Source organism: Bos grunniens, chromosome 5, assembly GCF_055505025.1.
Source record: "Bos grunniens cultivar Pamir isolate PY7600 chromosome 5, Bosgru_T2T1.0, whole genome shotgun sequence".
NCBI classification, from domain to species: domain Eukaryota; kingdom Metazoa; phylum Chordata; class Mammalia; order Artiodactyla; family Bovidae; genus Bos; species Bos grunniens.
The window spans coordinates 104,224,330-104,248,407 of record NC_141169.1 but is presented as its reverse complement, the minus strand read 5'-3'; the positions used below and the strand labels follow the sequence as shown (position 1 = coordinate 104,248,407).

The 24,078-nt window shown below is 41.6% G+C and overlaps 1 protein-coding gene across 1 annotated transcript in view; it reads left to right on the top strand.

Moving 5' to 3' along the window:
- The first annotated feature begins 5,117 nt into the window (after nt 1–5,117).
- LOC147372847 (antigen WC1.1) overlaps nt 5,118–24,078 on the top strand; it is a 64,812-nt gene continuing 45,851 nt past the window's right edge. Inside the window, exons 1-4 of the mRNA XM_086402116.1 lie at nt 5,118–5,232; nt 11,715–12,035; nt 19,238–19,546; nt 19,640–19,957. Of these exons, the coding sequence (XP_086258242.1) occupies nt 5,160–5,232; nt 11,715–12,035; nt 19,238–19,546; nt 19,640–19,957 (1,021 nt within the window). The 5' untranslated portion in view covers nt 5,118–5,159. The remainder of the gene's footprint in view (nt 5,233–11,714; nt 12,036–19,237; nt 19,547–19,639; nt 19,958–24,078) is intronic.

Here is a 24,078-nt window from a genome sequence, read left to right as displayed (position 1 = left end):
TTAGTCAGATTTTGCCCCCACCTCCCTTCCCCACTCAGTATCACTAACTGCATAGTGATTTTCCACATTTCTTCATGCGTTCATTTCTTATCCAATGTTTGTTATACTCCTTCTATGTGCCTTTACTTGACCTTATAGACACATTGAAGAACAAGACACAATACTTGCTCTCAAGAAGCCCCCGCTTTAGAGACAATAAGAAAGTTTTTACAGATTGAAGAGACACAGCAGTAATTTTGAGCTGCAAGAATTAGAAAGAGTTCATGGAGGTGACAACTCTGTGCATCTAAAAACAGGGAAAGATATACGTATTTTCTTTCTGTAGTGGGCTTGAAAATGTGTCCTCTAGGATTCAAATATGCATAAATGTAATATTCACTATTTTTATAACTGATTTCATCTTGTGCAGTAGCAAGTGGTGTTTGCATGGATTGAATGTTCCACAAAGTTAACACAGACTCTCCCGTTTAAAATCGCAGACTCTCCCATTTAAAATTTGTCCCCCTAGTTAGCTCGGGTTTATGGTAATAACTATCTTGTCAACTCTAATTGAAGCTCCCTGCTGAGACTGGTTTTCCTGTATTTAAGGAGACATCTTCTTCTTTTTTTTTTTTTAAAGTTAAAAATAACAAATTTATTTATTTATTTATTTATTTTCTTAATTAGTATACATGTGTTCCCCATCCTGAACCCTCCTCCCTCCTCCCTCCCCATACCATCCCTCTGGGTCGTCCCAGTGCACCAGCCCCAAGCATCCAGCATCGTGCATTGAACCTGGACTGGCATCTCGTTTCATACATGACGTTTCACATCTTCTTTTCTCTCTTCCCCTAGATGATGTCTGGGATGGGAGGGTTTCTTACTTCCCAACAGCAGAGGGGAAGGGTCCTTGGTCTGCATGCTCTCCATTTAGAATCTGCTTGTCTTTGATTTAGTAGCTTTGATTGCTCTGGGCTCTGGGTATCTGAAGCTGCACTATGGAGGAATGAATGAGGCCAATTCAGTGCCACGCTGTTAGATGTTGCTGGTTATAGACTGTAAAGGGCTGAAGAGAGAGGATGGGCTGGACCTCAGCCAGCTCATGCCCAAGCTCATCACATGCCCTTGTGATGAAGTGGTCTTTAGTAAAGAAGCCTTTACCAACCTTGGTCTCATTCATACAAGGAACACAGATGGTGAGGTGGGTCTCCAAAACTTTGGTGTAACAAATCAATTAATTGTTTCCTTTTAAAGTTGTATAGTTATTTTTTAATCCAAAAATATTTTGTATATTAGTCACTCTGATTGGTCCTGAAAATGTCCCTCTACCAAGGATATTTAATTATTAATTTTCCCAGCAAAGAGATTACTTAACCTCTGAAACCTCCATATTTTCATAGTGATTTGGGTATAATAATGGTACATATTGTATTGCTTTACAATCCATAAGATGAAATAGGCAGTCTAAGTTAAAGAACAGGATTCTTCCTACTCTTTACTTCTGCACTTGTAATTCAATATAGAAGCTGTTAAACTAACTTTTTTTATAACAGAATTTCTTCCTGTTACAGTTATGTGTGGTTTGAATTGAAAATATGCCAAAAGATAAGTATATAAACATCTGGACCACATGGCCATATCTGATTAAGACCAGACCAGGAGGCTTCATGGTGTTCACCTGTCAGTGTGCTGAGGTCTGTCTTCTTTATCTTCAGATATACAAAGATGCAGCATTTATACATGTTTACAACTGGCTCTCTCAGCACTGCTCTTGGAATGGGGCCAGCCTTGTTTCTGGTATTGCAATTGACTGCATTCATTGCAGAAAAGTGTAGAAGTGAACCATACATAGCTTATATCATTTAATCATATTGAAATATCATTACAACAATTGACACAACTTGCATTGTGCTGTTAAGTCCTCACATCAAGTTAAATTATATCTCAAAAGATTTATTTTGATTGAAATGATTTGTGCAAAATATCTGGCTGACATCCATTCATTCAGGTATACAAGAGACACCATTTAGGTGTCTCTTAGCAGGCATTGGGGATAAGGAGGTGAATTAGACACAGAACATTTACCAAGTCCATTTATAAAGTAAAATTAGCAAGTAAACAACTTAATTCATGAGGTTCACAGTTGGTAAGGTCGAGGTTCATGAGCAGTAGAACCTCTGTCTGGGGCACAGAGAGAAAGGGCAATGTGTGGAAGACTCACAACTCTGGCCCCAATCACTGTCACAGCATGTGGTTCCTGGGAGAGTTCTGACAACTCCAGTCAAGGCTCCAGGTAACAGAATTGAATTCCTGTTCTAGAGCCCTGAGATTCCTGGGATGGGATGGAGAGAGGGGCCCTAATATTGTTTCTCCACCAAGATGATGTACTACTGTTGACTAGTTATATCTCTTACTAATGCCAACTCATTTAATTCTAACCAAAACTCTGTCATCTATACACAAGTATAACTCTTCTTTTACAGACAAAGCCACTATACAGAGAATGCAAGGACCCTGTTCAAGGTCACACACATGGTATGTGGCTGAGCTCTGAGTCAGGCCAGGCAGACTGGTTCCTGAGCCTGTTCTCCTGACCCCTGAAGTTCATATGGACACAGCTGGGTTAGTGTCCTCCCTAAAGCTTCCCTCCTTCAAATCTTGGATAAGATGGGACACTGAGATTTCCTTATGTGTCAGAGAAGACGAATCTTCATCAGAGGGTGAGTTGGTCCATGCTGACCCTGCATCCCCAGCTCTGGGTAGAGGGTGCTGCCTGGGCACAGCCTGCCAGGCCTGGGTTAACCCCTCCTTCCAGCCCACTCCATCCTTATAATGGGGTATGGAGTCCCTAACAGTATGTTACCTACGAGATCTCAATCCTGAGGTGAGACTACGTGTACCTGGTTCACTAAATGCATCCCTGTGTCATCCTGTGGGAGGAATGACTGGACTCCAGGAAGCACGTCCTGTGTTCTAGGTGTTTGTCTGGTGGTTTCCGGTGATGCTGCAGAATCCATAACTGGGTAAGGAATGGTGACTCTGGGTCCCAGGGGGAGTAGAGCATCGACTCTAGTGACTGAGCAGATCCTGTTCCTACCCTAGCACCTGAGTTTATATTCGGGTTCTGACATTTATAATCAGTTATTATCACTACTGTGTTAAGCATCCAGAAGGAGATGGGGTTCATGTACAGATGGGGGCTTGGAAGTCAGAGGAACACAGGACAAGTGTTATAAAATAACAGGTTAATATTAACATATTTAGAGGGAGAAAAGCATGTGTTCAATTGACTTTTCTCCCTTTTCATTTACCTGAGTCTCAAGTAGGAAGGATGGGTATGGCAGGACAGAGAAACTGTGTCTGCTGACCGGGATGAGGGGTCCTTCCAGTGGGGGATGTGACAAGCCTGTGGACTGGTCCACAGCTTCCCTCCGTGTTGGCTTCATTAAGACCTTCAGGTGTGGGTGGGGAAGGGTGTGACGCCATCTCTGAGCTCTGGTGGGGACTCTGGGGCGTGTGTGTCACAGGTGGGTCCTTCCCAAGTTTGTGCTGAAATGATGAGAGTCAGCGTGAGGGGGCCTCACAGTGGGTTTGTGTGGACCAGAAGGTGTATCATGGGAATCTTGAGCCTGAGGGAGTATGAGGAATGAGGGCAGTTTGTTAGTGACCTTGACTTTCGATGGGGGAGCTCTGTCTTGCATCCTTACTGCTCTTCTCTGTCTCTATATGCATCCCTGGGCTACTTTCTGGAGAGCATCTGGGGGCTTCTCTGATCAGTGGGACACAACAAGGCAGCAATGGCCACACTGGACATCAGTCCCTCCTGCTTGGCTCTGTGCCCTCAGTCCACCTGGAATTCCGTTCTTGCCGCCAACTTTCCTCTTGAACTCAGAATGAATGGACTTCTCTTTTCTGCTTTGTTAGCATCTTCTTTGCCCCTTGCCTGCAGCCACAGTGCAGCAGAATACTTTCTATTTATCATTCTCTCTGGGGGCAGTTCCCTTAAATAATATTTTGCATCTTCTTTAGTTATGGCTAATAATACAGGTGGGTTCTGAATCCTATCAAACCAAACTTTCCCTTTCCAAAGGCAGAAATCGTGAAGTTTAGAAAATGTTAATCTTTCTAAGCTATATATTTTCTTCTATAGAGCCCCACTCCTATTTTGGAGGGTTAGGGTTGAATGATGACTACTACTTTCTCTTTGTTTCCTGTAACAGCAATCTCTTTCTCTCCTGAAGCATCATTTGTTGACTAGGTGAAAGGGGTATTTCATATAAAATGAAATGCAATAAAGGGAAAGGGATTTAGCATGTGTGAAAATCCCTTATAGGGCTTCCCAGGTGGTTCAGCAATAAAGAACCCCCCTGTCAATGCAGGAGACACAGGAGACATGGATTTGATCCTTGGGTCTAGAGGAACCCCTCGAGAAGGAAATGGCAATCCACTCTAGTATTCTTGCTTGGGAAAGCCTATGGACGGAGGAGCCTGGCGGGTTACATCCCAGGGGTCACAAAGAGTAGGACACAACTGAGCATAAATACACCTTCTCCAGGACCCAGTCTCCAGATCATTCTGAGAAGAGAAGAAAGACCAGCAGACTCATCCCCTCAACTTAATGGTTTCCACCTCACCCTCTCCATGGTCACCTGTGAATTCCTGAAATCCTTGTCCTCATTTTCTGCTGGCCCAATAAATATTCTTGTATTTCAAGCCTTCTTGTAGTACTCTGCTTCCAGCCTGAGGTCAGTACTGGGAAGATCAGTGTTTGATTCCACTAGAGTTATTCCCCGAGGGCCAATCGTTTCCACAACCTGACTCTGTGAAATCTCAGTCCTTGGGGATTGGCCAGGGTGATCAGAGGAAAGAAAGGTACTCATAGTTTTCTACGCCAGCCCTGATTATGGGGCCTGGCTCTCAGGACCACGGAAGAAGGAGGTCAAAGGACCGTGTTGCTCATATAAGGAGATGTTGAAGATTCAGAAGCTCATTGGTGTCTGAGCTGCAGAAAGTGGCAGATGCAGCCTCCGATAGTGCCTGAAATGGTGAGAGGTGTCGCTATTGGCTCTCGGGAGGGAGGGTGTAAGGGGTGGTCTATATAGACCCCAGTCGGCACCCTGACGCCTCCTCACAGGCTGATCCTGCAGCTGGGACTGTGACCTTGAGGACGTGGGGTCAGGATGGCTCTGGGCAGACACCTCTCCCTGCGGGGACTCTGTGTCCTCCTCCTCGGCACCGTGGTGGGTGGTCAAGGTAAGAGCTGCCCCTGTCCTGGGTCCACAGCAGGGAGTGGATGCCTTGATGAAGGGAAAGGTGTGTGGAGTTGTGGAGCTGCAGTCTTAGTGTTTTTCACCAAAAAGGAAGCACTGTGGCTGAGAATACTGGTCCGTCTCCTGTGGGGGGTCCACTGGTCATAGCGGCAGATTTTACAGAGCAGTGAGGTTTGGTCTGGACCGAGCTGGGTCAGCCTGAATCTCCTCCGCTGTCTCCCTTGTCCTCAGGGAGCTTCTAGGGTCCCAGTGGCTCCAAGTGTGTGCAAGTTCCAGCGACTAACCCCAGCTGGGACTCTGGGCTGTTCCCACCCGCTCCACGTGCCTGGTATGTGAGCACTGCCCCTGGGTCCCCATGTTTCCTGTGTCTGTGCTCCTGTAGGCTCTGTGCTTGTGTTTTTTGTGTGTGTGTGTGTGTGTGTGTGTATGTGTGCAGGTGAGGAGTGTGTGAGGGTGTGCGTGTATGAGGGTATGAGAAGTATGTGTGTGTGTGTGAGGAGTGTGTGAGGGTGTATGTGTGTGTGAGAAGTTTATGTATTTGTGTGTGTGAGGGTGTGAAGAGTGTGTATGTGTGTGTTTGGAGTATGTGAGGAGTGTCTGAGTGGTGTATGAGGGTGTGTGAGGAGTATGTGAGGGTGAGTGAGGGTGTGTGAGGAGTGTTTGAGTAGCGTGGGAGATTGTGTGAATTTGTGTGAGAATATGTGTGTGTATGTGGGAGTGTGTGAGGCTGTGTGTGTAAGGGGGATGGAGCCTGTCTGCATGACAGGAACGGGGCTGCTGAGCATGGACTGAGTCCATTGGCCTGTGAAGCACACAGGGTGTCCACAGGGCTGGGTGTCACGGCCACTCCTTGTAACTGGATCAGAGATAATTGTGCACCTGCCTGCCTCTCTCCGGCTCCCATCCCCCAGGCTCCCCTCTGCTTGTTGACGTGTCTGCCCAGCACTGGGCTCTGTGAGAGGTTCTGTCTGCTGGCCTTGCCTGTTCCTACCAGGTGTCATTAGGGAGCAGAGAAGCCTGCATCCAGGAGAGGGGACCGCTTGTCTGTAGAGATCAGTTGATGCATAGCCTCAGGTGTCTAAGTTCCCAAGTCCCTGCCCCAGTCCCGGTGACTCATTTTCTGATGTGCTGGGAGCCTGGGATGGTCCTTTTCCCTCCCAGGATCTGCTGTGACTCTGTAGGGAGCACTTTCTCTCGTGCCCTCTCCTGTCCCTCCCTGGGAGCTGCTTTCCCCTGAGTGAGAGTGGAGTATGTTATCAATCCTTCTTCATGGTCTGCAAGGTTTCTTTGGACAAATATGCCAATCTCCTTACGGGAGTCCTCTTGGGTGACAGGATATTTTTCTTCTCTTTAGACATTTAGAATTCTCTCTTTGTCTTTGCTTTTGGATGGTTTACTCTGTGCGTCTTGGAGAAGGCTGTTTTGAATTGAAATTTTGGGGTTACTTATTAGCTTCTTGAACTTACATGTCCAGATTTCCCCCAGGTTTTGGAAATTCTCAGTCTTTCTTTCTTTGCTAGGTCTCCTGGCTGCATGCGGGCTTTCTCTAGCTGTGGTAAGCAGGGGCTGCTCCTCACTGCAGTGCACAGACTTCTCATTGTGGTGGCTTCTCTTGGTGCAGAGCACAGGCTCTAGGTGCACAGGTTTCAGCAGCTGTGGCACACCAGCTTAGTTGCTCTGCGGCATGTGGAGTCTTCCTGGACCAGGGATTGAATTCACGTCCCCTGCACTGGCAGGCGTATTCTTATCCACTTCATCACCAGGGAATTCCTCAGCCATTATTTCTTTTCTCCTGTGACTCCATTCAATACATTGTTTCTTTTTATGGTGTGCATAGTTCCCACTGCTTTCTATATTCTTTTCATTCTCTTTTTGTTCCTCTATTCAACTGATCTTTCTTCTAACTTTTTGGTTCTTTTTTTTTTTTCTTTTCCTTGGTCATGTTTGTTGTTGAATCTCTGTACTGAATTCTTCAGTTTACTCATTGTATTGTGTTCATGCTAAATCACCTCCGTCATGTGTGATTCTTTGTGACCCCATGGACTGTAGCCCTCCAGGGTCCTCTGTCCTTGGGATTCACCAGGCAAGAATACTGGAGTGGGTTGCTATGTACTCCTCCAGGGGATCTTCCAGACCCAGGGATTGAACTCGAGTCTCTTACATCTCCTGCACTGGCAGATGGGTTCTTTACCACTAACGTCACCTGGAAAACCCATTCATTTATTATTCAGCTTCAAAATATCTGGCTAGTTCTTTTTTTTTTTTTTAAGTATATGTCTTTATTGCTCTTATTTTATTTGTATTATTTTCCTGTTATCCATAAATATTTGAATTTTCTTGTAACTCTCTGAGCATCTTTTGAAGTATTATTTTGAATTCTTTGTCAGGCAGTTCTTGGATCTCCATTAATTTGAGCTGGTTACAAGAGGTTTACTGTATTCCTTTGGTGTCATTCTCTTGTAGATGTCTGCACATTTTAAAAAGCTGTCACCTCTGCCAGACTCTATGTCCTGATTCAGTAGAGAAAGCCTTTCACTTCTGGGTAGTGGCACACTGGAATGTACTGAGGGTGCCAAGTGCAGAGGCATAAGGTGGCACTGGGTCCGGGAGGGCATGAGGCTGTTTGGCTCAGGCTGCTGATGTCCACAGCACTGACAACTGTGTGGTGTTTGGCAAGTGTTGCAGGGGGTCTGCTGTCACTGGAATGGTAGTTAGTGTTCTCAGCAGTGCCTCTGGTTCCAGAGCCTAGGGTCATGACCAGCAGTGGTAGTGGCCAGAGCCAATGGTGTGTGCACATTTGGCTTTGGGGGCCTGTTGCAGGTGCCTCTGTCGGGGAGTTAATGGTTGCAGGTGCTCAGGTTGTGGGAAGGCCTAGGAAGACAGCAAAGGCCAAGACCAACAATGGCTCATTGCTCAAACTCATGTCCATTGAGTTGGTGATGCTATCTAACATCTGATCCTGTGCTGCTCTTCTCCTTGTCCTTCAGTCTTTCCCAGCATCAGGGTCTTTTCCAATGAGTCAGCTCTTTGCATCAGGTGGCCAAAATATTAGAGCTTCAGCTCCAGCATCAGTCTTTTCAATAAATATTCAGGGTGGATTTCCTTTAGGATTGACTGGTTCTATCTCCTTGCTCTCCAAAGAACTCTCAAGAGTCTTCTCAAGCACCACAGTTTGAAAGCATCGATTCTTCAGGGCTCAGCCTTATTTACTGTCCAACTCTCACATCCATTCATGACTACTGGAAACCATCATCTGTGCTGTTATTAATTCTTTCAGGGGTAAAATCTGCTGCATCTGTCTGCAGAGCACGTCACTGTGAACTGTGATTTCTCCTGTCATGTGGTTGCTATTGGTCCTTTGCTCTTCTTTCTTATGCCTAGCCATCTCTATAAGACTGGCTCAGCTTTGCAGGTCTGCGTGAAGTGAACCTGAAGCAGGACTTTCATATGGTGCCCCCAAAGGCTAGGGACACTGGTTACTCAGCCTGCTCTTACCCTCCTGGTGAGAGGAACTCTCCTGGCACCCTTGACACTGAGTGATTCTGGTTTGGAGGATGTAATGATGCCTCCAAAATGATAGTATCTTGGCATGGTCAAACTTCTTAGGGTACTCAGATCTTCTGGAGCTGTTTTTGTTACTGATGGCTGTCTAAGTTTGGTCTTTTTTCATAGGATGGAGGCTGCTGTCTCCTACATCAGCATTTTGGTAATGGCACATTTGAGGTCTTTATTCTTTGAGAGAATGGTTTTGAGTGTAGAATTTTAGATTGGCAATTTTATTTTTTTCTTTCGGTAAATCTAAGGCTTCAGTCTACTCTACCCTGACATCTCTTTTTGTTCTTGGGGTTTTAGATGTTAGTATAGATGTTTCTCAATTTTATATACCTAGTCTTTATCTTAGTATTTTTCTTTCTGTCAATTTTCTGCTGTTATTTTCCATTTTAGTAAAAGTAAGCTAGGTATGGTGCAGTAAAAATACAAAATGTATCCTTACATAACATGTTCTGTTCACTTTGGCAGGACTTCTGCTATGGTAATTCTTCAAGCACTCAGGTTGTTGGATTCTCCACCATTGTATTATATCCCACTGTGATACAAGGCTGCAATATTCACTGTGGTAGAAAAATATACTGGCTCTTAAATGTTTCTATGTGGAAGTGACATCATTTGTTCTGCCACTTTGTTGAATGAGCCAGATCACATGGTTATGCTTAACTTCAAATAGGCAAGGAAGTATTACTATTTCCACATGCTCATAAAAAGAGAATTTTAAATGTTGTTGAACACTAGTAATGTCTCCATCTATAATGTTCCTACAAATGAACTCCTTTTTAATGCAGAAACCAGAGTTGTCTTAAAACTTAATCGCTAAAGTGACATTTGATCACTTTTGTCAAATTCCACTTGTTAGATGTGTGTTACTAGGTACATTCGAGTGAGGATTACACAAGGACATGAACACCAGGTGGCAGGAATAGCCAGGACATTTCAGAGCCTGTTACCCCAGCCTCTGTTCCTGAGCTGGATGAGATGCTCCTTACGGACAGGGAAGGAGAGGGACGATTCCTTCCCGGATCCGGGGCCATGAGCTGTAACTGATGGGGAAGCTGGGCCCTAGTAGCCATGGGCACATCTACAGGGAGGGCAGCATCCAGAGTCTCTGAAGGCCTGTCCTCGGTGGTGTCCCTGGAGCTGGTTCTACAGGCTCGTGAGAAACACCTGGTGCATCCCTTCCTGCTCCAGGTTCAGTGATGGCACATTGGGAGCTTAGAGTTAGCCACGGTGGGAATGTTTATATCACAGAGGTCAGGAAATACTATATCCCATGCACTCTTTTTTTTTTTCTTTACAGTTATTTATTTATTTATTTTTCTCTAATTTTATTTTATTTTTAAGTTCATAGCAATACAGGCACACCTCAAGAAACAAGAAAAAAGTCAAATAAATAACCTAACTCTACACCTAAAGCAACTAGAAAAGGAAGAAATGAAGAACCCCAGGGTTAGTAGAAGGAAAGAAATCTTAAAAATTAGAGCAGAAATAAATGCAAAAGAAACAAAAGAGACCATAGCAAAAATCAACAAAACCAAAAGCTGGTTCTTTGAAAGGATAAATAAAATTGACAAACCATTAGCCAGACTCATCAAGAAACAAAGGGAGAAAAATCAAATCAACAAAATTAGAAACGAAAATGGAGAGATCACAACAGACAACACAGAAATACAAAGGATCATAAGAGACTACTATCAACAATTATATGCCAATAAAATGGACAACGTGGAAGAAATGGACAAATTCTTAGAAAAGTACAACTTTCCAAAACTGGACCAGGAAGAAATAGAAAATCTTAACAGACCCATCACAAGCATGGAAATTGAAACTGTAATCAAAAATCTTCCAGCAAACAAAAGCCCCGGTCCAGACGGCTTCACAGCTGAATTCTACCAAAAATTTAGAGAAGAGCGAACACCTATCCTGCTCAAACTCTTCCAGAAAATTGCAGAGGAAGGTAAACTTCCAAACTCATTCTATGAGGCCACCATCACCCTAATCCCAAAACCTGACAAAGATGCCACAAAAAAAGAAAACTACAGGCCAATATCACTGATGAACATAGATGCAAAAATCCTTAACAAAATTCTAGCAATCAGAATCCAACAACACATTAAAAAGATCATACACCATGATCAAGTGGGCTTTATCCCAGGGATGCAAGGATTCTTCAATATCCGAAAATCAATCAATGTAATACACCACATTAACAAATTGACAAATAAAAACCATATGATTATCTCAATAGATGCAGAGAAAGCCTTTGACAAAATTCAACATCCATTTATGATAAAAACTCTCCAGAAAGCAGGAATAGAAGGAACATACCTCAACATAATAAAAGCTATATATGACAAACCCACAGCAAACATTATCCTCAATGGTGAAAAATTGAAAGCATTTCCTCTAAAGTCAGGAACAAGACAAGGGTGCCCACTTTCACCTTTACTATTCAACATAGTTTTGGAAGTTTTGGCCACAGCAATCAGAGCAGAAAAAGAAATAAAAGGAATCCAAATTGGAAAAGAAGAAGTAAAACTCTCACTATTTGCAGATGACATGATCCTCTACATAGAAAACCCTAAAGAGTCCACCAGAAAATTACTAGAAATAATCAATGACTACAGTAAAGTTGCAGGATATAAAATCAACACACAGAAATCCCTTGCATTCCTATACACTAATAATGAGAAAACAGAAAGAGAAATTAAGGAAACAATTCCATTCACCATTGCAATGGAAAGAATAAAATACTTAGGAATATATCTACCTAAAGAAACTAAAGACCTATATATAGAAAACTATAAAACCCATGCACTCTTTTACTCCTCAGAGAGCTTACATTTTAAACATACACCACTACATGGTCTCCTAAAATCTCTCCTGTGTCCTGTGTCTGTGTCTCTCTTGCAGCTCTGGAGCTGAGGTTGAAGGATGGAGCCCATCGCTGTGAGGGGAGAGTGGAAGTGAAGCACCAAGGAGAATGGGGCACAGTGGATGGTTACAGGTGGACATTGAAGGATGCATCTGTAGTGTGCAGACAGCTGGGGTGTGGAGCTGCCATTGGTTTTCCTGGAAAGGCTTATTTTGGGCCAGGACTTGGCCCCATTTGGCTTTTGTATACTTCATGTGAAGGGACAGAGTCAACTGTCAGTGACTGTGAGCATTCTAATATTAAAGACTATCGTAATGATGGCTATAATCATGGTCGGGATGCTGGAGTAGTCTGCTCAGGTAAGTCCTGTCTGGTCTGTGTGGGGATCTCTAGCAGGAAAAGCCTCTGTCTTATTACCAGAATGACTGAGATTATGGATACAGCCTTTAGAGCATACTTGGGTGAAGGATCTTTGTGATGTGTCACAGGAGACAGAGAGGTGAGGTCAAAAGTTTCATACAGATACAGCTTCTGGGTTCGGCTTCTGTGATGTAGTCTCATCATGGTAATTGTTCTGTTTTCTTTGATGTAATGGTCACTAGGGTGTGGCTACATGGTGAGGGGAGGGGTCGTAAAAGAGTTGTGGGCAACAAGGTTTATCATACTCATAGGGTCTAAAAGAGTCACACTCCTCCATGTTGGTATGTGGAGGATGTGACAATAGAAAACGCTCAACCAAGCAATCGTGACCCCAAATGGCATGGGAAGACCTGCGGACAAGTGACCATACCAGGGGTCAGGGTGCAGTTACACAAGGAAAAGGTGTGAAGGGATTTCACTGGTGCATCTAAATGTCTCTAGGTCACAGTCAGAGGAAGCCAAAGTGGGACTTGTGGCAGAAAACAATCTCATCACACTGGTGCACCTGATCAACAGAGTGGGGAGCTCACATCACATTTGCAGGGATGTTGAGGGAGCAGGAAAGTGCAGTCTTGAAGTTTACAACACAGCAGCTGGAGTGCATCACGTATAAGAGGCAGTGAAGCTAAGAGGACCTGAAGTGACTCCTAAGAAGTGCTCAGTGCTGTCTATGTGTTTGACCTGTGCCAAGGTGGATGCAGTAAAGACAGCAGTGAAACTAGGGTGTGGGTGGGTGGTCACAGTATTTGACAGAGAGGCTTCTAGTTGTTATCATAATTGTGGATTAGATGTCCAGGATATTAATCCCATCAGAGCAGCTGGACTGGAGGAAGATATTGTTGGTTATCACAGTGAGTTTCCTGAAGTAGGGAGCTGGTCTTAGGCAAGAATCACCCCATCTGATGTGATCGTGGGACAAGGGAGCCCTGAGGACATCTGCAGTAGGTCCTTAGCAGCCACAGCCAATCAGCTCTTGGGTGTTTATGTTGAGGAAGATCATTGGAAAAGTGATCTTTTCTAATCTCACCTTCAGCAGATCTTTGATGATTCTAGTTGAAGCCCTTAAGAAAACAATTCTTTTCCTTTTTAAAAGGTACTTTATTGAGGTATGACTGACATACAAAACTGCTTGATAAGCATGCATTTGTGAAACCATTACAGCACTATGTCATAAATCTATTCATCTCTTCAAAAGTTTTCTTCCATTCTCTTTATTATTCTTATTAAAAATAATTATTTTCAAGGTGCTTTTAAATTTTAGTTAGAAACTTTTGCTTTAAGCAAACCTGTTTTCTGGCATCTCAAGTAACCTTTGTCATTGTCACAATGTCCTAATCATGGTTCCAACTGCAGATAAATTTGTGGAAACACTACAGGTGTCTCTACCATATTTTGATAAATCAGCATCTGAACGAAAATGGAGTGTGTGATGTTTGAACTTTCTGTAAAATTAGAACTCCGAATGTTATCATCCTAAGAAGATTGATGTCTTGATATTAATTCCAGTTAAGATACACTTAAAAGTAAAGAATTGGAGAATGCTCTGATATTTAAACACTGCTTGTGGTTTGTACTCCCTGACTACCATTGCTCTAACTTAGGCTCTCACATTTTTATGAATGGTTCCAGGTTCCTTCTGTTTCTCTTTTTGTCACTAGTTCCCTCCCCTTGGTCTGTCTTTTCTGTATTTTCAGACATGTTTTAATGATGAAGTTAAGTGGTGGTGATTTAGTAGAGATAAGATTAGAATAGCTTGTCTTTTCATTATCTTAATCAAAATTGAACTCTTGGAGTTTCTTCTGCTTAATCTTAGGAGTCAGGTATGGAAGAGAAATTTCAGCCTCAGTAGTGGATTGTTGGAAGTGGAGTACTGTGTTTAGGAGAAATCTAGAGTAGAAACAATGACTAGAGAAGGCTGTAGAGAAGCTTGTTTGAAATAAGGAGGAGCTTTCAATGAGGGGCTAAACAAATTGAGAAGGACTGTGGTGCAAGTGTTCCAAGTTGCTTCAGTCCTGTCCTACTCTTTGTGACACCATGGACCCTAGTCCACCAGGCTCCTCTGTCCATGGGATTCTCCAGGCAAGAATACTGGAGTGGGTTGCCATTTCCTTCTCCAGGGGATCATCTTCACCCAGGGATCAAACCTGGGTCTCCTGCATTGCAGGCAGAGTCTTGATTATCTTCTGAGCCACCAGGTACTACAGTACTGAAGTGCAAAATGGTGAGGGGATGAAGATGCGAGGATTGCAGGAGGGGAGGGTTGGAAAGATGCAGGTCAACTTGTACATTCACCACAGCCTCTGTGTTACACTTCCTTCCTGCCCTCATTCTTTCCCTCCCTCTCTTCCTTTATCCTGTTGTGGGAGTCATTTCTGAGCTCTGTGGAAGTGCTAGCATTTGGAGGTTGCAGTTTTCTTAGAGGAAAGTTTTTATAATACGGATTCTGTTTATTTAACAAATATAAGTTTACTCATATTTTTCTCTTTTTTTTGTATCAGATTTTGGTGAGTTGCGTTTCACAAGTAATGCATTTTCAAGGACTAGGCCCACTTTACAAAAAATTTCAATTTAGAATAACACTGGTTCATATCTCTTATCTTTAAATGTTGGGAAGATCTATAATGATATTCCTCCTTTTTTTACTGGTGTTGTTAATTTGTGTTCCCTCTTTTTTCTTAATTGATTTTGCTAGAAGATTATCCGTGTTAATGTTCTTTTTAAGAGAATCACTAATGGACCCTATTGATTTTTTTGATTTGTATTTGCTTTCTACTTAGTTGATTTCTGTACTCAGTTTTCACTCCTCTTTTTCAGTTATGATTTTCTGTGATAGCTCAGCTGGCAAACAGTCTGCCTGCAATGCAGGAGACCCCTGTTTGATTCCTAGGTCAGGAAGATCCCCTGGAGAAGGGATAGGCTACCCACTCCAGTTTTCTTGGGCTTCGCTTGTGGCTCAGCTGGTAAAGAATCTGCCTGCAATGCGCGGCACCTGGGTTCAATCCCTGGGTTGGGAAGATCCCCTGGAGAAGGGAAAGGCTACCCACTCCAGTATTCTGGCTTGGAGAGTTCCATGGACTGTATAGACCACGAGGTCATAGAGTCAGACACGACTGAGTGACTTTCACTTTCCAGTTATGATTGTTGTTGCTTTTGTAGATTCTTGAGTCTTGGATCATTTTCTTCTGTTTCTATGTTTATTCTAATGTAGGTATCAAGGAAGCATCAAGGTTCTAAATTTTCTTCCAAGCATCATTTTATTTTTAAGCCACCAGATTTGCTAGTATATAATTTCTTTTGTATTTTATTACCATAAAATGTTTCTTTTTTTTCTGAATGTATTCTTTGTCTTATAGTCTGACTTTGTATGATATTAATATAGATACTGTATACAGCCTTCTCTGATTTGTGTTTGCATAGTATATAATTTTTTACCTTTTTAATATGTTTCTGTGTTTATATTCAAACACATATGTATTTATAGGCAGTATATTGTTTTGTCTTATTTTATCTGGTCTGATCATCTTGTTTTTTATTTGGAGTACTTAAATTATTTACCTTTAATGTAATTATATACATTATGTATATAATGTAATTATATACATATAATTGTGTTTAAGTGTACTTGCCTGCTATTTGTTATATCTTTGTTCCTATTTTAATCATTGAGTATATTATTTTATCTTAAAACTCTATTGGCTTATTAATCATATCAGATTTTTAGGTGATAATGTTGATTTTTTTTTAAATTTTAAAATAATTTTTATTTATTTTTGGCTGTGCTGGGCCTTCATTGCTGCATAGATTTTTCTCTAGCTGTGGAGATCAGAAGCTACTCTCTAGTTGCAGTGCACAAGGTCTTCACTGCGGTGGCCTCTCTTGCTGTGGAGCAAGGCTCTATGGTGCTCAAGCTTCAGTAGTCGTGGCTCCCGGGCTCTAGAGCACAGGCTCACTAATTGTGGTGCATGGGCTTATTTGCTCCGTGGTATCTGGGATTTTCCTAGACCTGGGATCAAAACCGCATCTCTTGCATTGGCAGATGGATTGTTCGCCACTGAACCACTGGGGAAGCCCATGTTGAATTACTAATCTTTAATTACATTCTACCTTGAAATGATGTTATGTCGCAACATGCAATGTCAGTCACTATACTTTTCTTCCACTTTGGTCATTGGTGCTGTCATTGTCATACATTCTACTTACAAATTTATTATGAATCTTGTAGTTTGTTGCTAATATTTTTGCTTTAAATCTTCTAATAGAGAATCAACATCTAGCACAGACTCTATACCTTTGAGTGGATCCATGTTTTCATCTGCTGTCATGTCCCTTTAGCTTGAAGAACTTTCTGAGGCAGTTTTGTGTAGTGTGTGTCTGGTGGCCTCCAATTCTATCATTTTTCATTTATCTGAAGTCATCTTAATTTTCATTCAGTTTTGAAAAGTATTTTTATAGGTGATTCAATTCTAGAGTAACAAATGCCCAACCCCAATACTTTAAATATGTTTTTACATTGTCATCTGACTTTCACTGCCTCCAACAAAAAGTCAGTAAATAATACTTATCCTTTTGTTCTGCTGTATATAGTGTGTCAAATTTCCCTGGCTGCTCTTAAGATATTTTTGTTTGTTTGTTTGTTTACCACTGAATTTCAGTATTTACATTGTCATGTTTTCTGAGAATGATTTCGTTACCTTGTTCGGGGTTTGTTTAGCTTTTTGAATCAGTGGATTTATAGTTTTCAATAAATTTGGAAAAGATTTCATTTATCTTTTCTTAATATTTTTCAGCACAGCCCTTATTCTGAATCTCCAAATACGCATATTTTATATATTTTTATATTATCCTACATGCCATGGAGTTTCCATTCATATTTTTCTGCCTTTTTACTCTCTTTGGTTCAGTTTAGACAGTCTCTACTTCTGTGTTTTACTTCCCAGTTCTTCTATTCTGCAATGTCTAGTCTCTTGTGTAATTAATCCAAATAATTGTTCATTCCAATACTATATTTTTTCAGTTTTAGAAGTCTCATTTGTTTATTTTTCCTAGTTTTCCTCCCTGTTTATTTTGATTGTTCATTAAGCATATTGATATTAGTGGTTTAAAGATATCTTCAGCCAATTCAATCATTTCTGTAATTTCTGAAGTTGATTTAAATGATTATTTTTTTAAAATGTGTTATGGGTTACATTTTTCCCCTTTGGAAATTCTAATAATTTTTTGGTTGGATGTTGGGCATCACTAAGCAGTCCTTTACCAGTAAGAACTTTAGAAATAAATAATCAGAACACATCTAAAAATCAGGGAATTGTACTTGATGAATCAAATAAAGTTTTTTCATTGGGTTATTTTCATTCTGTTCAAAATGTGTTCCTCTAATGACCAAATGATGAACTTTTATTTTTAATAAAAAAAAAAAAAACTTTTATTTTTCTCTCCTTTAGTTTTAAAACTTCCTTGATCCCACCTTGCCTGCCGTATGCCCCACCTACACCCTACTTCTACAGCAGTAGCTATCCTTTCTGATTTTCTTTTCCATTCATCTGTGTCTTTTAAAATTGTGTTTGCTTGTCTGAAGTGGGAGAAATGAAAAAGGATAGCAGCTTAAGTGGTAGATGGGAGGAGCAGAGGGTGATGTAATATGCTAACAACCTATTCAACAAGTGTTTCCCACAAATATTTACATATTTTGCCTGTACTGAGGCTTTTTCAACTTGGAACTCTCCAAATGATGGCTTGTTTGCTCACTTCCTCCTCCTTCTCCTTCTTCTTCCTCCTTTTAGAATTGTAAACCATTCAACATGCCATCTTCTTTTAGAATTGTAAAACATGCATGAAAGAAATTAAAGACAATATAATCAATGGAAAGTCATTCTGTGCTTCTGGGCTGGAAGAAGTAATATTGTTAAAATGCCTGTACTTGTCAAAGTGATCTACAGATTTAATGCAATTCCTATCTAAATCCCAATGGCATTCTTAATAGAAGTAGAGAAAACAGTCTTAAAATAGAAGAGTGTGGTTTAATTTTTATATATTCATGAATTTCCTGTTTCCTTATTACTATTGAGTTTTATTTCTATCCCATTATGGTCATGAAAGATATTATTTTAATATTTTTGAATTTGTTAAGACTTATTTGTAACCTAGCCTGGAGAATATTTCATTTGTGCTTGAGAAGAATGCATATTGTTCTGTTGTTAGAATTAGTACAATGATAGTATTAAAATCAATTAGCATTTTCTATGAGTCCTGTTTCAGAAGAAAAACCTTTAATAGGAGATGATCTGGAAACTCAGCTGTCTGGTAAGGTCCCACTGAGAACACACACTCTACCAGGTCCTTTGACAAATCCTAGGGTTTCAAGAGAGATGGCCGGGACTCTCTCTCTGTGACTCTCTGAGTTTTCTTAACTCATCTTCTTTCCCACTAAGGTCACTGAAGAAATTAATGGAATTTTTGCCATTGAAAAGACAAGATGTGATGACATAAACATGAATTAGTAATAGTGTCCATATTTCTTCTCTGGAGGCGTCACCCATCTACAGGTTGGCATCCCCTCATGGATCCAGCCTCAAGACTTTCCCTCACCTAAGTCACTTGAGAACTAGCTCCTGGGAGAGAAAACTGATCAAAATATTAGCCCCACAAGTTCCAGGAAAGCTTTCTAAGCTTGTCTGGATGCTAGGTCTCTCATATCATAGCCCATGTTTCTCTGGGTGGGTTCCGTTCTGCATATCTCTACTTTCAAGTGCTGGCATATTACACATTATCCTTGGATCTGTAGGTATTAGGCTGCTAAATGAGAAATTCACTTCTTCAACCAATGCTAAAAGATGTGTTTCCAGTATTCAGCCATTCCAATGATCTGAATTGGGCTCTGTAGTTTCTAGGCTCCTAGACCGAGGAATTCAGATTTCTAACCAGTCTCAAAGTGTATGTTCTTAGGATTCAGCCACTCCAAACTGACCTTGTAATCCTCCTGAATTTCTGTTTAGAAACCTGCTCAAGAAAATTCAATTATGACACTAACTATCAAAGACTCTCTACATGCTCCACTTCTAAAAAGAAAAACTTTCACACCACGGCCTGTAATGTGCAGTTTCAAGTCAGTACCATGAACACTGGTTTTGTTGTTTCCTCTTAGGATTTGTGCGTCTGGCTGGAGGGGATGGACCCTGCTCAGGGCGAGTAGAAGTGCATTCTGGAGAAGCTTGGATCCCAGTGTCTGATGGGAACTTCACACTTGCCACTGCCCAGATCATCTGTGCAGAGTTGGGTTGTGGCAAGGCTGTGTCTGTCCTGGGACATGAGCTCTTCAGAGAGTCCAGTGCCCAGGTCTGGGCTGAAGAGTTCAGGTGTGAGGGGGAGGAGCCTGAGCTCTGGGTCTGCCCCAGAGTGCCCTGTCCAGGGGGCACGTGTCACCACAGTGGATCTGCTCAGGTTGTTTGCTCAGGTGAGATGCAGGTCAGGCCTTTCACCTCTGTGAACACCCTATTCAGGTGAGAAAGTCATGTGATTTTGCTGAAACTCTGTCTTCTTCTACCAGCATACTCAGAAGTCCGGCTCATGACAAATGGCTCCTCTCAGTGTGAGGGGCAGGTGGAGATGAACATTTCTGGACAATGGAGAGCGCTCTGTGCCTCCCACTGGAGTCTGGCCAATGCCAATGTTATCTGTCGTCAGCTCGGCTGTGGAGTTGCCATCTCCACCCCCGGAGGACCACACTTGGTGGAAGAAGGTGATCAGATCCTAACAGCCCGATTTCACTGCTCAGGGGCTGAGTCCTTCCTGTGGAGTTGTCCTGTGACTGCCCTGGGTGGTCCTGACTGTTCCCATGGCAACACAGCCTCTGTGATCTGCTCAGGTAAGAGAGAGGAAAGGGCTACTGGTACTCAGGATGCTCCTGGAGTGAAATGTTTCCAAGAGCAGAGAGTGAGGGAAAATGGACTTCAAAGTCAGATATTTCTTGGTGAAATATGGATCTTCTCATTGTTCCTTCATTTTTCAGGTCAGGGCAAGAAGTGTGAAGGGGAATAATATACTTTTAAGCAACATTGTTGCTTACTTATAATCAGAGAAAACAGTGTAGGAGCAGTAAGTATAGACCTCAGTATGAACCCCAACCCAGAGCAACAGAGAGAATGTCCCCAGCACCACAGTCACTGTCGTCCCTTCTCTACAGGGAAAAGCACTTACTGAACTTCTACTAACGTAGAAAGTTTTATCAATTTTTGAACTTTATATAAAATGATGCAGTATGATGCATCTTTTGTATCTAATTTCTTTAGACTCAAAATTATGTTTGGGATTCACTCATGATGTTGTATATTGTAGCACTTTATTTTTTTTTTTATTACTGTAGAGTATGACTTTGAATGATCACATGGCCATGTACTGATCAATTCTACTGACAGTTTAAATCTGAGTTGTTTCCAGTTCTTGACTATTATAAATATGATATTACAACTTACCATGACAATGTCTTTGGATGCAAATATGTGTTACTTACTTTCCATGTTTAACCCTTGGTCTTTTATTTTCTTTTTCTTAATCAAATGGTGTCCTTTGATGAACTCATTTCTTAATCTTATGGAAACATAACTTGCCAACTTTTTCCTGTACATTTAATGCTTCTTATAGCCTTTAAAAGAGAATTTTTGCCTACTCCAAGATCATAAAAACATTCTCCATGAGCGTCTTATGGAAATTTTATTATCTTTCTCTTGCATATAATTGTGCATTCCTTCTGGGATTGATATCGGTGTAAGAAGAGCGTCAGGTTTCATATGGACATCCAATTAACTCAATCTTTTTCTGCAAAGATTCTTTTCCCCACTTCAGTGCCGCCTTTGTCATAAGCAGAAGGGCAAGTATGTCTGTCCTTTTTAAGACTCTCTATTCTGTTCCATGTTATCATTTGTCTATCCTTGCACCATTACTGCATTTTCTTAATTATCATAACTTTGTCATTGTTGTTGTTCAATCGCTAAGTCATGTGTGACTCTTTGTGACCCATGAACTACAGCTCACCAGGCTTCCGTGTCCTTTACTATCTCCCAGAGTTTCAACGGAGAAGGCAATGGCAACCCACTCCAGTACTCTTGCCTGGAAAATCCTATGGACGGAGGAGCCTGGTAGGCTGCAGTCCATGGGATCGCTAAAGAGTCGGACGACTGAGTGACTTCACTTTCACTTTTCACTTTCATGCATTGGAGAAGGAAATGGCAACCCACTCCAGTGTTCTTGCCTGGGGAATCCCAGGGACGGGGGAGCCTGGTGGGCTGCCATCTATGGGGTTGCACAGAGTTGGACACGACTGAAGCGACTTAGCAGCAGCGGGAGCAGAGTTTCAAACTTCGTAGTTAGTCTTAATAACTTTAATTTACAAGAGTTACTTTATATTAACTCCTCTAAATTTGTTGCTTTTCTTACCAACTGTGATGGTCATTCTTGGTTGCTTGTATTTTGTATCAATTTAGAAATCAGCTTGTCATTTTCGCCAAAAGAAAAGCTTAAGGGTACTTTCACTGGGATTACATTTAAAAATTTGAGAGGAGACAAAGAAATTTGAGGATGATTGACATTGACAATGTTGAGTTTTCCAAATCATTGACATAATACATCCTTCCATTCAGTTAGATCTTGAATTTTTCTCAGAGATTTTGCCCATCTTCTACTAGGATTTCTCCTAGGTATTTTATTTTTGATGTCATGAGTATTTTTGTGGAAGTGTCCTGGCAATGAATTCTCTTTGAGTTGTTTTCATCTTTTAATTTTTAAAATTTTGATGTCATTTGAGACATTAAAATGTTGGGAAAGTTATATGAAAATTCCTTTATGACCTTTACCTGGGTTTCTAAATGTTAGTATCAATATTTCCCTTTAATCTCTGTGTGTGTGTGAGTGTCTTTCCTTCTCGATTCCCCTTCTGCCCCATTTCTTCCTGAATATGTAAAATCCTTCTGAATTAAGTTGAAGCCATGATGTTCCTTTACCCTTAGGACACTTCTGGGAATTTCCTTACAGAACCAGAGTTCAGTCAAGTCTTTAAATGACTTCAGCCCCAGGTGACATCTAATTGCAGCACTGAAAGACCCCACTGGAAGACTGCCAAACTGAGTCTTCTTCTGATTAATGACCCAAAGTCATAAGCAAAATGAAGTATATATTCTTTTTCTTCAGCTAAAAGTTTTTCCTTTTCATGTTGATCAAATTGCTAACATCTGTTGAATCACAGAAAAAGCAAGAGAGTTCCAGAAAAACATCTACTTCTGCTTTATTGACCATGCCAAACCTTTGACTGTGTGGATCATGACAAACTGTGGAAAATTCTGAAAGAGATGGGAATACCAGACCACCTGACCTGCCTCCTGTATGCAGATCAAGAAGCAATAGTTAGAACTGGACATGGAAAAAGAGACTGGTTCCAAACTGGGAAAGGTGTATGTCAAGGCTGTATGTTGTCACCCTGCTTATTTAACTTATACGCAGAGTGCATCATGTGAACTGCTGGGCTGGATGAAGCACAAGCTGGAATCAAGATTGCCAGGAGAAATATCAATAACCTCAGATATGCTGATGACACCACCTTTACGGCAGAAAGCAAAGAGGAGCTGAAGAGCCTCTTGATGAAAGTGAAAGAATAGAGTGAAAAAGCTGGCTTAAAACTCAACATTCAAAAAACTAAGATCAAGGCATCCAGTCCCATCACTTCATGGCAAATAGATGGGGAAACAATGGAAACAGTGACAGATTTTATTTTCTTGGGCTCCAAAATCACTGTAGATGGTGACTGCAGCCATGTTTTAAAAGACATCTTCTCCTTGGAAGAAAAGCTATGACAAACCTGCTGCTGCTAAGTCACTTCAGTTGTGTCCAACCCTGTGCGACCCCATAGACGGCAGCCCACCAGGCTCCCCCTTCCCTGGGATTCTCCAGGCAAGAACACTGGAGTGGGTTGCCATTTCCTTCTCCAATGCATGAAAGTGAAAAGTGAAAGTGAAGTCGCTCAGTCGTGTCCGACTCTTTAGCGACCCCATAGACTGCAGCCTACCAGGTTCCTCCGCCCATGGGATTCTCCAGGCAAGAGTACTGGAGTGGGGTGCCATTGCCTTCTCCGACAAACCTAGACAGCATATTAAAAAGCAGAGACATTACTTTGCTGACAATTGTCCATTTGGTCAAATCTGTGGCTTTTCCAGTAGGCATTTATGGATGTAAGAGTTGGACCATAAAGAAGGCTGAGCGCCAAAGAATGGATGCTTTTGAACTGTGGTGTTGGAGAAGACTGCTCTGAGTCCCCTGGACTGCAATGAGATCAAACCAGTAGGTCCTAATGGAAATCAGTCCTGAATATTTATTGGAAGGACTGATTCTGAAGCTGAAGCTGCAATACTTTGGCTACCTGATGAGAAGAATTGACTCATTGGAAAAGACCCTGATACTGTAAGATTGAGGGTGGGAGAAGAAAGGGATGACAGAGGATGAGATGGTTGGATGGCATCACCGACTTGATGGACATGAGTTTGAGCAAGCTCCAGGAGTTGGTGATGGACAGGGAAGTCTGGCGAGGTGCAGCCAATGGGGTCACAAAGAGTTGGACATGACTGAGTGACTGAACTGAACTGGGCTAAATTTTTGGGGAAAATCTTCTATACAACAATGTCACCAGAACTCTTGTTATGTGACCTGAATTTCTACATTGAAGACTATCCTCTGATCTTGCACTGTGATGTTTCCACCTTATGCTGAGCTAGTGCATGACTACTATTATTCTTTAATTCTTAATTTCAGCTAACACATTTTTCAGCTCTAGAAGTACTTCACTTTTGTTATCATTTCTCTGCAAAGATACACATTTTGTCTATTATTTCCATAAACACTTTAATCGTGGCTATTTAAATTCTCTGTCAGGTAAATCTAGCAGGTGAAAAATCTGGGAAATTCTTTCCAATGTCTCCTTTTTCCTTTCTGTTTTTCACGAGA